We start from the raw sequence: 15,674 nt of genomic DNA on the forward strand, positions 1-15,674 counted from the left end.
AATTAAGTCTATGATTTGATAGAGCAGTCTGACTGAGCGATGGTAGGCACCAGCAGGCTCGTAAGCATTAATTCAAACAGCACTTTTGTGCGTTTGCCAGCAGTTATTGCGCTGTTTATGACTTCAAGCCTATCAACTCCCGAGATTAGGCTGGTGTAATCGATGTGAAATGGCTAGCTAGTTAGCGGGGTGCGCGCTAATAGCGTTTCAAACGTCACTCGCTCTGAGACTTGGAGTAGTTGTTCCCCTTGCTCTGCATGGGTAACGCTGCTTCGAGGGTGGCTGTTGTCGATGTGTTCCTGGTTCGAGCCCAGGTAGGAGCGAGGAGAGGGACGGAAGCTATACTGTTACACTGGCAATACTAAAGTGCCTATAAGAACATCCAATAGTCAAAGGTATATGAAATACAAATGGTAGAGAGAGAAATAGTCCTATAATTACTACAACCTAAAACTTCTTACCTGGCAATATTGAAGACTCATGTTAAAAGGAACCACCAGCTTTCATATGTTCTCATGTTCTGAGCAAGGAACTAAAACGTTAGCTTTTTTACATGGCACATATTGCACTTTTACTTTCTTCTCCAACACTGTTTTTGCATTATTTAAACCAAATTGAACATGTTTCAATATTTATTTGAGGGTAAATTGATTTTATTTATGTATTATATTAAGTTAAAATAAGTGTTCATTCAGTATTGTTGTAATTGTCATTATTACAAATAAAAAATATCGGCCAATTAATCGGTATCGGCTTTTTTTTGGTCCTCCAATAATCGGTATCGGCGTTGAAAAATCATAGTCCGTCTACCTCTAATTAATATTTTTTCAAACAGGTCTTCAATTTTAACATTAATATAATTAAAACACTTCAGTTCTGTTCAGTACGCAGCCCTAATACATTATCACAACATATTGGCTATATGCCTGGCAATATCGTTCTTCTCAGATCATATTTCAAAACTCAAGCTATGATAACAAAATCGATCAGTTGGTGTAGCACTTGCAAGGCACAGCTGAGTATAAGTTGAAATAATTTGCTTTTTTATTATACTGGCCTGATGGTACCTGCATTGGATGGTCATGGTGCTTTTCAAGAAAAACTAGGTTAAAAAAATACATTTTTAAAAAGTCAGTGATGTTCAGGTCGGAAAGTCGGGGCTTAAGCGTAACTGGGGAAGAAGTGTAGTTCATCAACTGGAGGCACACAGGGTATGGATCTGCTACATTCATTTTATATTTTTATCCTACTGATATGAAAGATAAGGGCAGTATATTTTGAAAACCGCTTTGCAAGTGATGATTGACGTTTATAAAACGTTGAAACCCAGCGAAACTAACCGCTGAAAACCCTATGGAGAAAACGGTTTTCGAGAGGGCTTGCTGCAAGGAAACTGTTAGTGACAGCTGGTTCGATAACGTTACATTATTTAGCAAACACATGTACCTACAACCATAGATGCATGTCAATTACAACTCTCGTATGAAATGCAAAAAGTACCCCACTGTCTGGGGCTGTACCACGGAACAGCGGGCAACACGCGCAGTCTGAAATAACGGACCAGGCCAGGTGAGGTGAGTGACGGCTGGTCTGCACAGGCGGGGACGATTTAGCGAGCATAGCTAGCCAGCATAGCTACACAATACACCTTTCACTGGCCGGGTCCCTGTAAAAGTAAAAACATAGCTTGGCTACTGGAGGTTGCGACACTCAGGAGAAACAACGCCAAACGAGGTACATTTCAGTTCGTCAGTCTCAAGCACATATCCAACTCCATATTTTCTTGTTATATAAAACGTTACCTTCGTCAAAGACGTGTCTTTTGTGGTTTTGTTCGAAATGATTCCTCTTACTCAGCCCGCTCAATCTCACCTCCGCCATCTTGTCCTGTTTAAATTAAAATAGTCACACGTAGCTGACGTCAAAGAACCCAGTTTCGCTGCTTTCATTTAGGAAGTTCACGTTGCCTGATGGTTATCCGCAGGGTCCTAAGAAAGATCCAATGCAGTACACCATCAGTGGCTGATGTCCAATCAGTGTTTTAAAGTAACTAAGTAAAAATACTTTGAAGTAGTACTTAAGTCGTTTTTGGGGGTATCTGTACTTGACTTTGCTATTAATATTTTGACTAGGCCTACTGTTACTCCACTACATCCCGAAAGAAGGGGAACCGTGGTATATTGGTTATTTACTACAAACCCTGAGGTGCCTTAGTGCTATTATAAACTGGTTACCAATGCAATTAGAGCAGTAAAAATACATGTTTTGTCATACTGGTGGTATATGGTCTGATATACCACGGCTTTCAGCCAATCAGCATTCAGGACTCGAACCACCCAGTTTTTAAGGAGCTATACAGAGCCCTCCTCTTTGTTACAAAATACAGGAGGCGCACAGCGACACGGTAGGGAGCTCAACCCTCCCGCCCTGCGGCAGGTTGAGTCAACCCGCGCATCACTAATGCTATCAATATATCAATATACTGCCTCTTGTGGACTCTAAACACAATTGTGTCCGTAATATGTACAGTACCAGTCAAAACGTTTGACACGCCTACTCATTCCAGGGTTTTTCTTTATTTTTACTATTTTCTACATTGTAGAATAATAGTGAAGACATCAAAACGATGAAATAACACATATTTGTATTTATTATAGATCCATCCCCATTAGCTTCTGCTCTTCTTGGAATCATGAAGTAACCAAAAAAAGTGTTAAGCAAATCAAAATATATTCCATGTGTTATTTGTCTTCACTATTATTCTACAATGTGGAAAATAATAAAAATAAAGAAAAACCCTTGAATGAGTAGGTGTGTCCAAACTTTTGACTGGTACTAAACTCCTCTCACTGTCAACTGTGTTTATTTTCAGCAAACTTAACATGTGTAAATATTTGTATGAACATAACAAGATTCAACAACTGAGACATAAACTGAACAAGTTCCACAGACATGTGACTAACAGAAATTGAATAATGTGTCCCTGAACAAAGGGGGGGTCAAAATCAAAAGTTACAGTATCTGGTATGGCCACCAGCTGCATTAAGTACTGCAGTGCATCTCCTCCTCATAGACTGCACCAGATGTGCCAGTTCTTGCTGTGAGATGTTACCCCACTCTTCCAACAAGGCACCTGCAAGTTCCCAGACATTTCTGGGAGGAATGACCCTAGCCCTCACCCTCCGATCCAACAGGTCCCAGTATAATGCTAATTTCTTCGACGATGAACGCAAATCTGACCATCACCCATGTGAGACAAAACCGCGACTCGTCAGTGAAGAGCACTTTTTGCCAGTTCTGTCTGGTCCAGCGACGGTGGGTTTGTGCCCATAGGCGACGTTGTTGCCTGTGATGTCTAGTGAGGACTTGCCTTACAACAGGCCTACAAGCCCTCAGTCCAGCCTCTCTCAGCCTATTGCGGACAGTCTGAGCACTGATGGAGGGATTGTGCGTTCCTGGTGTACCTCGGGCAGTTGTTGTTGCCATCTTATACCTGTCCCGCAGGTGTGATGTTCGGATGTACCGATCCTGTGCAGGTGTTGTTACACGTGGTCTGCCACTGCGAGGACGATCAGCTGTCCGTCCTGTCTCCCTGTAGCACTGTCTTAGGCGTCTCACAGTACGGACATTGCAATTTATTGCCCTGGCCATATCTGCAGTCCTCATGCCTCCTTGCAGCATACCAAAGGCACGTTCACTCAGATGAGCAGGGACCCTGGGCATCTTTCTTTTGGTGTTTTTCCAGAGTCAGTAGAAAGGCCTCTTTAGTGTCCTAAGTTTTCATAACTGTGACCTTAATTGCCTACCATCTGTAAGCTGTTAGTGTCTTAACGACCGTTCCACAGGTGCATGTTCATTAATTGTTTATGGTTCATTGAACAAGCATGGGAAACAGTATTTAAACACTTTACAATGAAGATCTGTGAAGTTATTTAGATTTTTACGAATTATCTTTGAAAGACAGGGTCCTGAAAAAGGGACGTTTCTTTTTTTTGCTGAGTTCATATATATATATATATATATATATACATTGGCAAGAAAAAGTATGTGAACCCTTTGGAATTACCTGGATTTCTGCATAAATTGGTCATAAAATTTGATCTGATCTTCATCTAAGTCACAACAATAGACAAACACAGTCTGCTTAAACTAATAACACACTAAAAATTATACGTTTTCATGTCTTTATTGAACACACCTTGTAAACATTCACAGTGTAGGATGGATAAAATATGTGAACCTTTGGATTTAATAACTGGTTGACCCTCCTTTGGCAGCAATAAACTCAACCAAACATTTTCTGAATTTGCGGATCAGACCTGCACAATGGTCAGGAGGAATTTTGGACCTTTCATCTTTACAAAACTGTTTCAGTTTAGAAATATTCTTGGGATGTTTGGTGTGAACCGCTCTCGAGGTCATGCCACAGCATTTGAAATCGGGTTGAGGTCAGGACTCTGACTGGGCCACTCTAGAAGGCGTATTTTCTTCTGTTGAAGCCATTCTGTTGTTGATTTACTTCTGTGTTTTGGGTCGTTGTCCTGTTGCATCAGCCAACTTCTGTTGAGCTTCAATTGGCGGACAGATAGCCTTACATTCTCCTGCAAAATGTCTTGGGAATACATTTTTTCACCGATGATAGCAAGCTGTTCAGGCCCTGAGGCAGCAAAGCAGCCCTAAACCATGATGCTCCCATCACCATACTTTACAGCTGGGATGAGGTTTTGATGTTGGTGTGCTGTGCCTTTTTTTCTCCACACATAGTGTTGTGTGTTCCTTCCAAACAACTCAACTTTCGTTTAATCTGTCCACAGAATATGGGCGGCAGGGTAGCCTAGTGGTTAGAGCGTTAGGCTAGTAACCGAGAGGTTGCAAGTTCAAATCCCCGAGCTGATACGGTACAAAGCTGTTGTTCTACCCCTGAGCAAGGCAGTTAACCTACTGTTCCTAAGCTGTCATTGAATATATGATATTCAAGAAAAAATCAGCCGTTTCCAGCTACAATAGTCATTAACAATGTATTTTTGATCAATTTGATGTTATTTTCATGGACCAAAAAATAGCTTTTCTTTCAAAAACAAGGACATTTCTAAGTGATCCCAAACTTCACTTAAAAAAAACAATTGAATCCATTTGAGAATAAGTCTGTAATGTGAAAGAAGTCAAGGGGTCTGAATACATTCTGAAGGCACTGTATGTGTATATGTATTTTCCCAAAAATATATGTGGCATTGGAAATGATGCAGACAATTACATTGATGGAGGCTTCAATCTATCTGCAATATTAAAGCTGATCTACCCCTAAAAAATGTATTATAATAATTGTGCTGACTGGTTTGCTACTTATAAGGAATTTGATGTAGGGTATAGCATTTGCTTTTGACAATTGAACTTTATTTGTTTATTTTGGTTAGCTTTAATTTTAGATACCTCATTTCTAATATAGGCTAATGTCTATGTCAATAGTAGAGTCTCCTAAAAAATACAAATTATTTAGACTCTACACAGTGATAGCTTTAGTTATTCAAGTTTCCAAATGCCTTTCTCGCATTCATAAATATCAGATGTGGAGGTGATTCTCAAATGAGAAGTTCCAGAGGAGACTGGGTCATTCAAACCAGGCCACACAGAAATTAAGTCTCGGTTTGGTTGAATACTGCTTCAGGCTTAGCAGAGCATTTTTAGAGGCAGAGGAGAGAATGAAATGAGTGCACTGTAGGCTACAAGTGTGGGATCTTAATTTGATCACTCTTTTGTTGCTGACACGCGGTTATATTAACAGTATTGCACTCTTCATGTAGTCTAATTTTGGCCAGCTAATAGCATAACCACCACAGTATGTGTTCCTTCTGTATATACACCCAGAGAAGACTTGAAAGCTGAAGTTGTCTCTAATTGTACCCATATTTTTTACTTGGCCTATTGATTCTAGCAGCAGTGGCAGGTGGGGTTTGTGGTGAGGGGGAGAGAGAAATAAACCCTTTTGTATTCTTCAGAGAAGAGTAGACCAAGGATTGCTAGTACCCGCAGTGCACTTGAGAGAAACTGCTAGATCTACTTACATCACTGTCGTCTGCTCACACTGCTCTCTAGACAATTTGAGGAGAAAATTAGGTCAGAGAGGATGAGGTTGGAACTTGAGAGCTCTGTAGACCTACCATAGACCTACCATAGAGGGACTAAGGAAATCACATAGTCTACTGAAAAATGTGTATACTGTATATAGCCCATGGAGCTGACTGGATTCTGTATCGGTTTATCTTTGTCTAGCCATTATGGTTAGTAGTAGTACACATTGAAGCACTTTAAAAACCAATACAACTCTTTGGTTGAGAGGTGCATTCTGCTATTTACCTCACTTCATATAATCTGCTTCCTGCTATCACTATTTGGATAAGAACAGTAAGCATCTAGTAACGTTGATTGACGAAATGGTCTCCTTGTGGAACAGAACAAACACAATAAAACAGGAGCTGGCCCTCAAGATTGTTCAGGTCTTCACCTAATTTTGCTTCAGTTGTTTAAAAGTCAACAAAGTCATGGCATGTCAAAATAAATAAAATGTGTGGAATGATGGCTATTGTTAAAAAAAAAATATATATATATGTTTGTTAAGTTTGAATTAAAACAACAATACAATAGAAAAACAATACGAATGGCCGCTCCCATCCTTGGATGCTCTGCTCAGTGGGTGAGCTCGGGCCACCCGCCCAGTGATGCCAGCAGCGTGAAGCCCCTGGCCAAAGTGATTTTCCAAGGGCGGGAAGGACCAAGCCTTGCCCGACGCCCGGGCGGACATGGAAGCAAGGGCACCCATAACCACCAGGACCAGCACACACACCGCTCACAGCGTGAAACCAAAACACAAAACATAAATAACTAAACGCAAAACATACAATAATCACAGCCCCACCCTCACCCCTGATTGGAGGACCTCAAACATTTGTTTGCAAAACTGTCATCAAGTGTGCAAAGCTGTCATCAAGGCAAAAGGTGGCTATTTGAAGAATCTCAAATATAAAATATATTTTGATTTGTTTAACACTTTTTTGGTTACTACATGATTCCATATGTGTTATTTCATAGTTTTGATGTCTTCACTATTATTCTACAATGTAGAAAATAGTAAAAATAAAGATAAACCCTTGAATGAGTAGGTGTTCTAAAACTTTTGACTTGTAGTGTATATGTAGGCTATGTATTTATCCCAACACTCATGAATTCTAACCTTCAGACAGCCACAGATAAATACAATCTTCCCCAGTAAAATATTTTGTCTTGCAATACATCCCTCCATTCTACCATGGTGTCTCGCTAAGGACTTGAATCTTCCCATCTGCAACATTTCTGACGAAAATGCCCTGAAAATAAACATTTTACCCAAGATCACAATATTTCCTGTTGACTGACTATGGTCCTTCAAATCCCCCAACAATACAGTTTGCAGGTCCTGATGTGATGACATAACAACCATTCTTGGACCTGACTCCCAAAAAAAGCAACCGATGGACAGCAGCCTACCAAAAGAGAGGCTCTATTGATTCTGTTTCCACGTGGCAGAGTCTGCACCGGTCTGACTGTTTAATGCCCCACATACTGAGCGTTCTTTTTGTAGCGATCATTTCATATAATAGCTTATATTGAAAAGAACAAATTGATCCATCAATTGTTGTTTTGTTTATCAGTCCATAGACCAAATACCATGGTATTGGGACATCGAAAATCTGTTCCCAACTATGTTGAATTTTATGCGGCATAGTTGTGGCTATTGTTCGTGTTCACGCTCGATTTCTTCTCTTGTGGAAAAAAACAAGGGCAAGGACAAACCTCCGTCATAAATTCATTCTGAATAGGAGAGGTGACACAGAAGGGCATGCTAAATGTGATGATCAGTCACTGTACAGTAAGTGGTAGGTGTGGAGGTCCATAATGTAATGAATAGGTGTGAGTGTTTTGCAAAATGTGAGACATATGCATTATAATCCTTCAACACTGACACAATAAAAAGAATAAGCACAAGATAACCCTCTATTTGATTAATTGGAGCTAGTCAGACTTCCACAAACTTGCTTTCGTAGCCTAATTTGTCAGATAGTGTGTTTGTATTGGCAGGGCTTGAACTTGGCTCTCTCTCCAGGTTTCATGGGAGTTATATAAATGAGTTCATTAAAAGTTGGGCAGAGGGTTATTAGGAAGTGAATATTTCTCCTTAAAGCTGTACCAACCCATTCACTTACCTACAGTAGTCCTCTTTGACACTAGGGCCCAGCTTGACCCTGTTCATACAAAGTCTGCATTGCCGCACACACTGTAACGCTGCGTGCACACAGGATGCATCACTACGTTGGCGTACGGTACATTTTGCGTAATCATCGCAATCCTTGTGCCGCATTACAACAAAAAGGATCACGCTACACATTAGCACCTTCTGCAGTGGCTTATCTACTTTGTTTCTGATACCGCATTGCAAAGCAACGCACAAGTTGGAAAAATCCAACACCTGCGACATACTGCACACACCGCAACCTGGCAGATGAGTCGCAGCTGTGCGGATTGCCTCTGAAATTAATGAACTTCTGCCGAAACGCATACAGTTTACCGCAGTTGTAGTGCACAGGCTTAAGACCTACAGTATGTGACAAGGTCATGACCAGACCTCACTGGTTTGTGATGCTGGACTGGCGAGGTATGACTGTCCACCGGATGGCTCAAGGTGGGATTCACAGCTGCCCTCAAATAACCCCTCACAGTGCTATAAAAGATTTACTCAACCCAAGATAAAGACTGCGGTCGGGTATCCGGGCAGGTGGCAATGGACCAACACACACTCTCAGGATACAGTAAACACACACACGTGATAAACACACACATATGCCTACGCACACCCAAAGGCCAGGACAACTGAGCCTATCCCAGGATTAAATGTGGCTTCTTGGTTCTCCTGAAGGACTTCTTCCATGTGTAACATGCTCCTCTGCAGTTATAAAATGTCATGTGTGGTTTTCAGGTACAGAGAACTAGAGCTAGCTGTCAGCTTACAGGAGAGCCATCAAGCCTTGCACATGAGGCTAGAATCACAATGGATTGGTTACTGGGAATCTACTGTATGAAGAGACAAGGATCTCATTGTGTATCTCTGGGCTCAACGGCACCTGTTTACGTAGATAGGTCTGGCTCCCCTATAAAACTGGGCCACATAGAGCTGAAGGACATCTGTGCTAATTTTGACTTCCTCATTGGAGTCCCTCTCTGTGCTCTAGTGAAGTCTGTGTAAGTTCATAGCTAATATCTTCCTCCTAAATCCTTATGTATATCACTCATAATACTTGAAGTGCTGACCATAAGACCCAGTGATGATAAAAACATGCATACAGCCTTAATATGCTAATGAGTCTTTGACCTGCACTGCGTTCCAAGGAGAAATGATGAGTGGGTCAGTGGCTAAATAAAGAAAATCAGGGAACTAGAAAAGGCCTCAGCAGAGAGAGGCTCAGGCTCTAATCTGTTTTACTTCTATTCTTAGAGTGTCGCAGCAGGCTAGAGAAATATGAGAGACCCACACAGGGACAGCAACAGGCGCTGTTAATTTAGAGGGTCACTAGAGAGACCAGCACCCCCCAACGGGTTACTGGGTACCAGGGGTGATTTTAATAATTAAAAAATAATAATAAAATAAAATGAGTGTGCAGCAAAACTACCCAGCGAACAACATTTTTGTAATGTAACACATAATGTTCCCCTAATGTTTGAGTGTCCAGTTTTTTGTTAGTTAGGTGGAACATTCTATCTATGTTAGCAAAAACCTTCTGAGAACATTTGTAGCATGTTTTGGTGGTAAAGTTAGGAGAACATTCCCTTAATGTCAAACATAAATTATCTACAATGTGGTTACCATTTTCTAAGAATATACAACATTAATGTTCTAAACACGTTTAAGGGACGTTGCAAGAACATGAGGTTGTTGGCACCATAATTGGGGGGGGGGGGGACAGGCTTGTGGTAACAGCTGGAGCGGAATCAGTGGAATGGTATCAAATACATCAGTTTTCTGGGGGTTAGGAGCGCATTACATCAACGTCACATCAAACATACTCAGAACATGGTTGCCATGTTCTCAGAATATAAGATATTAATGTTTCTGACATGTTTCATGGGGTGTTGCAAGACCATTCATGTGTCCAGTTTTCTGAGGGTTAGGAGAATATTCCATCAACATCCCACCAAACATACACAGAACATGGTTGCCATGTTTTCACAATATAAGATATTAATGTTCTAGACACGTTTCATAAAAACATTTCTTTGTATCAGTCAGTAAATATTCTTTCCCCCAAACAATTACATCTTGCCAAGGCCATGATTGGTGAACTACTGATCCATTCACAGCTCTTTGTCTGTTGGCAAGATTAGGAATATTCACACACAGTGTTTTTAACTTGACATATTTGACACATGATTACATTCTGCAAGTTCATTTATACAATCACTATTCTTCAACATGTCCTCATCTGGGATTTGAACTCATATTCTCCTTGTTCACGCTACTCAGATTTTCCTGCTACGCCACCATGTCTGTGTCAGTTACCAGTTAATTTGACTTCTCTCTCATCATTGATTTGATTGTCTTATTTAAACAATTTAAGGGATTTCTGTATAGTTGTCTACTTTTGGTGGGGCATATTAACCCGTTTTAATGATACTTTTGAATCACTATCATCAATAAGAGTTTTTCTTGTGTACTTTTAACAGAGCTGATATTTACTTCAAAGTGCATTCATCTTATTGCTTACACCTATCAAGTTGTTTCAGGTCTACACAAGTGCCTAGGGAGGAGGGGTTAGGGTTTCTTCTAGACAGTACCTAACTATACTGGCCCAATAAGCACATGCCCTAAAGATAGCTCATTTTAGGACAGTGGTTAGGGTGTTGGTCATTGGTGCTGGTGGCCTGGGTTTGAGACCTGCTAGGGGAGTCACCCTACTCTCACATTCTTAGCAATATATGTTTACATCATTATTTGGCAACAGTTACAACACACCTATCTGATCTAGAAAGATGGAGATCAGCAGTGGCATGCATTCATGGATGCCAAAGGTAGCCAGGCTTCCCCAAAATGCACCAATACATTTTTATTTTTTTTTGTCTCTCTGTGTTTCATAATTTTCCTACAATTTACAAGAGATTGAATGCATCTCACAGGAGAAAGCATCCGGGCGAGCAAAACAGCGCCTCTCTGTCTTTCTATGTGTAAGCCATCTATTTGATGCTGTCAGGTCCAAACGAGTATGACCAAACAAGTTGCCAATCAGCGTTGAGCTCAACTGTGAATAGTCCTGGCACACCAAAGACAATTGTCAAGGGAAGCCAGCTTGGATTTGGCATCACTCCTATCAAATCCCATTGAGAGCATACATCATTGACAGATAAACTTGAATTGTTGCATCTCTGTTGTTGTCCTCCAGTGGCTAGCTAGCCAGCTAGCTAAAATTGTCCCTTTCCTAAATCAAATCAAATCCAATTTTATTTGTCACATATATGTGTTTAGCAGATTATATTGTGGGTGTAGCGAAAAGCTTGTGTTTCTAGCTCTAACAGTGCAGTAATTTCTAAGAAGTAATATCTAACAATTTCACAACAATACACACAATACACACAAATCTAAAGTAAAGGAATGAAATTAAGAAAAATAAATATTTGGGCGAGCAATGTCAGAGTGGCATAGACTAAGATACTGTAGAATAGGATAGAATACAGTATATATATATATATATATATATATATATATATATATATATATATATGACATGTGTAATGCAAAATATGTAAACATTATTAAAGTGGCCAGTGATGATTTCAAGTCTATCTATATAGGGCAGCAGCCTCTAATGTGCTAGTGATGGCTATTTAACAGTCTGATGGCCTTGAGATAGAAGCTGTTTTTCAGTCTCAGCTTTGATGCACCTGTACTGACCTCACCTTCTGGATGATAGTTGGGTGAACAGGCTGTAGCTCGGGTGGTTGATGTCCTTGATGAGCTTTTTGCTCTTCCTGTGACATCTGGTGCTGTATGTGTCCTGGAGGGCAGGTAGTTTGCCCCCGGTGATGCGTTGGGCAGACCACACCACCCTCTGGAGATCCCTGCGGTTGCGGGCGGTGTAGTTGCTGTACCAGACAGTGATACAGCCTGATAGGATGCTCTCAATTGTGCATCTGTAAAAGTTTGTGAGAGTTTTAGGTGACAAGTCACATTTCTTTAGCATCCTGAGGTTAAAGTGGCGCTGTTGACCCTTCTTCACCACACTGTCTGTGTGGGTGGACCATTTCAGTTTGTCAGTGATGTGTACACCGAGGAACTTGAAGCTTTCCACCTTCTCCACTGCGGTCCTGTTGATGTGGATAGGGGGGGTGCTCCCTCTGCTGTTTGCTGAAATCCACGATCAGCTCCTTTGTTTTGTTGACGTTGGATGAGAGGTTATTTTCCTGGAACCACACTCCCAAGGCCCGCACCTCCTCCCTGTAGGCTGTCTCATCATTGTTGGTAATCAGGCCTACTACTGTTGTGTCGTCTGCAAACTTGATGATTGAGTTGGAGGCGTGCTTGGCCACGCAGTCATGGGTGAACAGGGAGTACAGGAGATGGCTGAGCATGCGTCCTTGTGGGGCCCCAGTGGAGGTGTTGTTTCCTACCTTCACCACCTGGGGGCGGCCCATCAGGAAGTCCAGGACCCAGTTACACAGGATGGGGTTCAGACCCAGGGCCATGGATGGAGACAGGGATTTGGACTTGTGGTTTTACTTAATTCTCGGGACTGGGCAATGATTATAACAGCGATTCTGATCCAACCATTAATTCATACATTGTTGTGCCCCTGGCCTGAGAGGATGGAAGTTCAATATATAGCTAGATGTAGAAGGCTAATGTTAACTAGCTAACGTTGCCCATAAATGGAAGTTAGGCTAGCGAGCAAGCATTTTAGCCAGGTAGCCTTGGACAACAAAAAATAAAACCGTGTACTCTATGACAGAGGGATAGACCGTTTCGTCAACATGAAAGAGAGGAGGATGGCATTGACATTTCTCTACAAGTAGGGTGAGTCACCATGTTTCTCTACTTGCGCACGCACACACACACACACACACACACACACACACACACACACACACACACACACACACACACACACACACACACACACACACACACACACACACACACACACACACACACACACACACACACACACACACACACAGAACCATGGACAGCCACATCATATTTAACTTACAGTGGGGAGAACAAATATTTGATACACTGCCGATTTTGCAGGTTTTCCTACTTACAAAGCATGTAAAGGTCTGTCATTTTTATCATCACTTCAACTGTGAGAGACGGAATCTAAACAAAAATCCAGAAAATCACATTGTATGATTTTTAAGTAATTAATTTGCATTTTATTGCATGACATAAGTATTTGAAAACCTACCAACCAGTAAGAATTCCGGCTCTCACAGACCTGTTAGTTTTTCTTTAAGAAGCACTCCTGTTCTCCACTCATTACCTGTATTAACTGCACCTGTTTGAACTCGTTACCTGTATAAAAGACACCTGTCCACACACTCAATTAAACAGACTCCAACCTCTCCACAATGGCCAAGACCAGAGAGCTGTGTAAGGACATCAGGGATAAAATTGTAGACCTGCACAAGGCTGGGATGGGCTACAGGACAATAGGCAAGCAGCTTGGTGAGAAGGCAACAACTGTTGGCGCAATTATTAGAAAATGGAAGAAGTTCAAGATGACGGTCAATCACCCTCGGTCTGGGGCTCCATGCAAGATCTCACCTCGTGGGGCATCAATGATCATGAGGAAGGTGAGGGATCAGCCCAGAACTACACGACAGGACCTGGTCAATGACCTGAAGAGAGCTGGGACCACAGTCTCAAAGAAAACCATTAGTAACACACTACGCCGTCATGGATTAAAATCCTGCAGCGCACGCAAGGTCCCCCTGCTCAAGCTAGCGCATGTCCAGGCCCGTCTGAAGTTTGCCAATGACCATCTGGATGATCCAGAGGAGGAATGGGAGGAGGTCATGTGGTCTGATGAGACAAAAATAGAGCTTTTTGGTCTAAACTCCACTCGCCGTGTTTGGAGGAAGAAGAAGGATGAGTACAACCCAAGAACACCATCCCAACCGTGAAGCATGGAGGTGGAAACATCATTCTTTGGGGATGCTTTTCCGCAAAGGGGACAGGACGACTGCACCGTATTGAGGGGAGGATGGATGGGGCCATGTATCGCGAGATCTTGGCCAACAACCTCCTTCCCTCAGTAAGAGCATTGAAGATGGGTCGTGGCTGGGTCTTCCAGCATGACAACAACCCGAAACACACAGCCAGGGCAACTAAGGAGTGGCTCCATAAGAAGCATCTCAAGGTCCTGGAGTGGCCTAGCCAGTCTCCAGACCTGAACCCAATAGAAAATCTTTGGAGGGAGCTGAAAGTCCGTATTGCCCAGCGACAGCCCCGAAACCTGAAGGATCTGGAGAAGGTCTGTATGGAGGAGTGGGCCAAAATCCCTGCTGCAGTGTGTGCAAACCTGGTCAAGAACTCCAGGAAACGTATGATCTCTGTAATTGCAAACAAAGGTTTCTGTACCAAATATTAAGTTCTGCTTTTCTGATGTATCAAATACTTATGTCATGCAATAAAATGCAAATTAATTACTTAAAAATCATACAATGTGATTTTCTGGATTTTTGTTTAGATTCCGTCTCTCACAGTTGAAGTGTACCTATGATAAAAAATTACAGATTACATGCTTTGTAAGTAGGAAAACCTGCAAAATCGGCAGTGTATCCAAATACTTTTTCTCCCCACTGTATGTGGATTGGACTAAATAGTTTTTGGTATCTTTTAGTTGTCACTGTAATAGACTAGGTGATTTGATGATGTTGAAATGTTGAAGTTGAAATGGTGCTGGAATAGTGGAGGCAGATCCTGTTTTCTTGCGACTTGCGGTAACTCTGTGGTTCAGAATCAATAGTTGTTTAGTGGTCCGAAAATGTCAGAAACATTAACTTGCTTGACCATACTGTAGGCCATGTAACTGTCTGTTATTGTACATGCAATATGCCTTGTGGACTCCATTGGACAGAGGTTGCTATCCGGTTTTGTGATAAAACAAAGGTGTGTTTGAATTTATTCTGCCACTGTGTCTTATTGTTTCGGCCTTTAGGCCTATATATCACGGTCGCAAGTCATTTGAATTAACAGGTTATAGAGCAAGCAATGCAATTATCCATTTCCAAGTGATTTTACCCACGCACCGCTCCTGGGAATCAGTATTATTTCAGATAGCTGAGCATCTAAAAGAGAACTCTCTATCGTCTTTTTGAAATCCACATCACATATACCATCTAGAACAAACACATCTATGATAAGGAATGACATCCGCTCTCATCATAGTGTTGCTTCTGACAGAAACATACCCAGAATATGGTTGCCATATTCTCAGAATATCAGAAATGTATTTATTTACAGTAGCACAATAGCATGTCTGAACTTTCTCACATTTGCCATTAAAGCAATGATGATGCCAGTTATGCCAAAATAATACACAACACAGAGTTCCATCTCCAAGTTTTAATGTGGAAAAATAGACAAATTGCAA

At 41.5% G+C, this 15,674-nt stretch overlaps 1 protein-coding gene across 5 annotated transcripts in view; it reads right to left on the reverse strand.

The window, feature by feature from the left end:
* Positions 1-2,198, reverse strand: part of atl2 (atlastin GTPase 2) — a 29,663-nt gene extending 27,465 nt beyond the window's left edge. Inside the window, exon 1 of one of the 5 annotated variants that reach the window (XM_071393476.1) lies at positions 1,803-2,198. In XM_071393476.1, coding sequence (XP_071249577.1) covers positions 1,803-1,881 — 79 coding nt within the window. In that variant the 5' untranslated portion in view covers positions 1,882-2,198. The remainder of the gene's footprint in view (positions 1-1,802) is intronic. The other 4 variants (XM_071393475.1, XM_071393474.1, XM_071393478.1 and 1 more) reach the window with 4 other exon arrangements.
* Between the last annotated feature and the right edge of the window lie 13,476 nt (positions 2,199-15,674).

The sequence above is a fragment of the Salvelinus alpinus genome, chromosome 3 (assembly GCF_045679555.1).
Source record: "Salvelinus alpinus chromosome 3, SLU_Salpinus.1, whole genome shotgun sequence".
Taxonomy (NCBI): domain Eukaryota; kingdom Metazoa; phylum Chordata; class Actinopteri; order Salmoniformes; family Salmonidae; genus Salvelinus; species Salvelinus alpinus.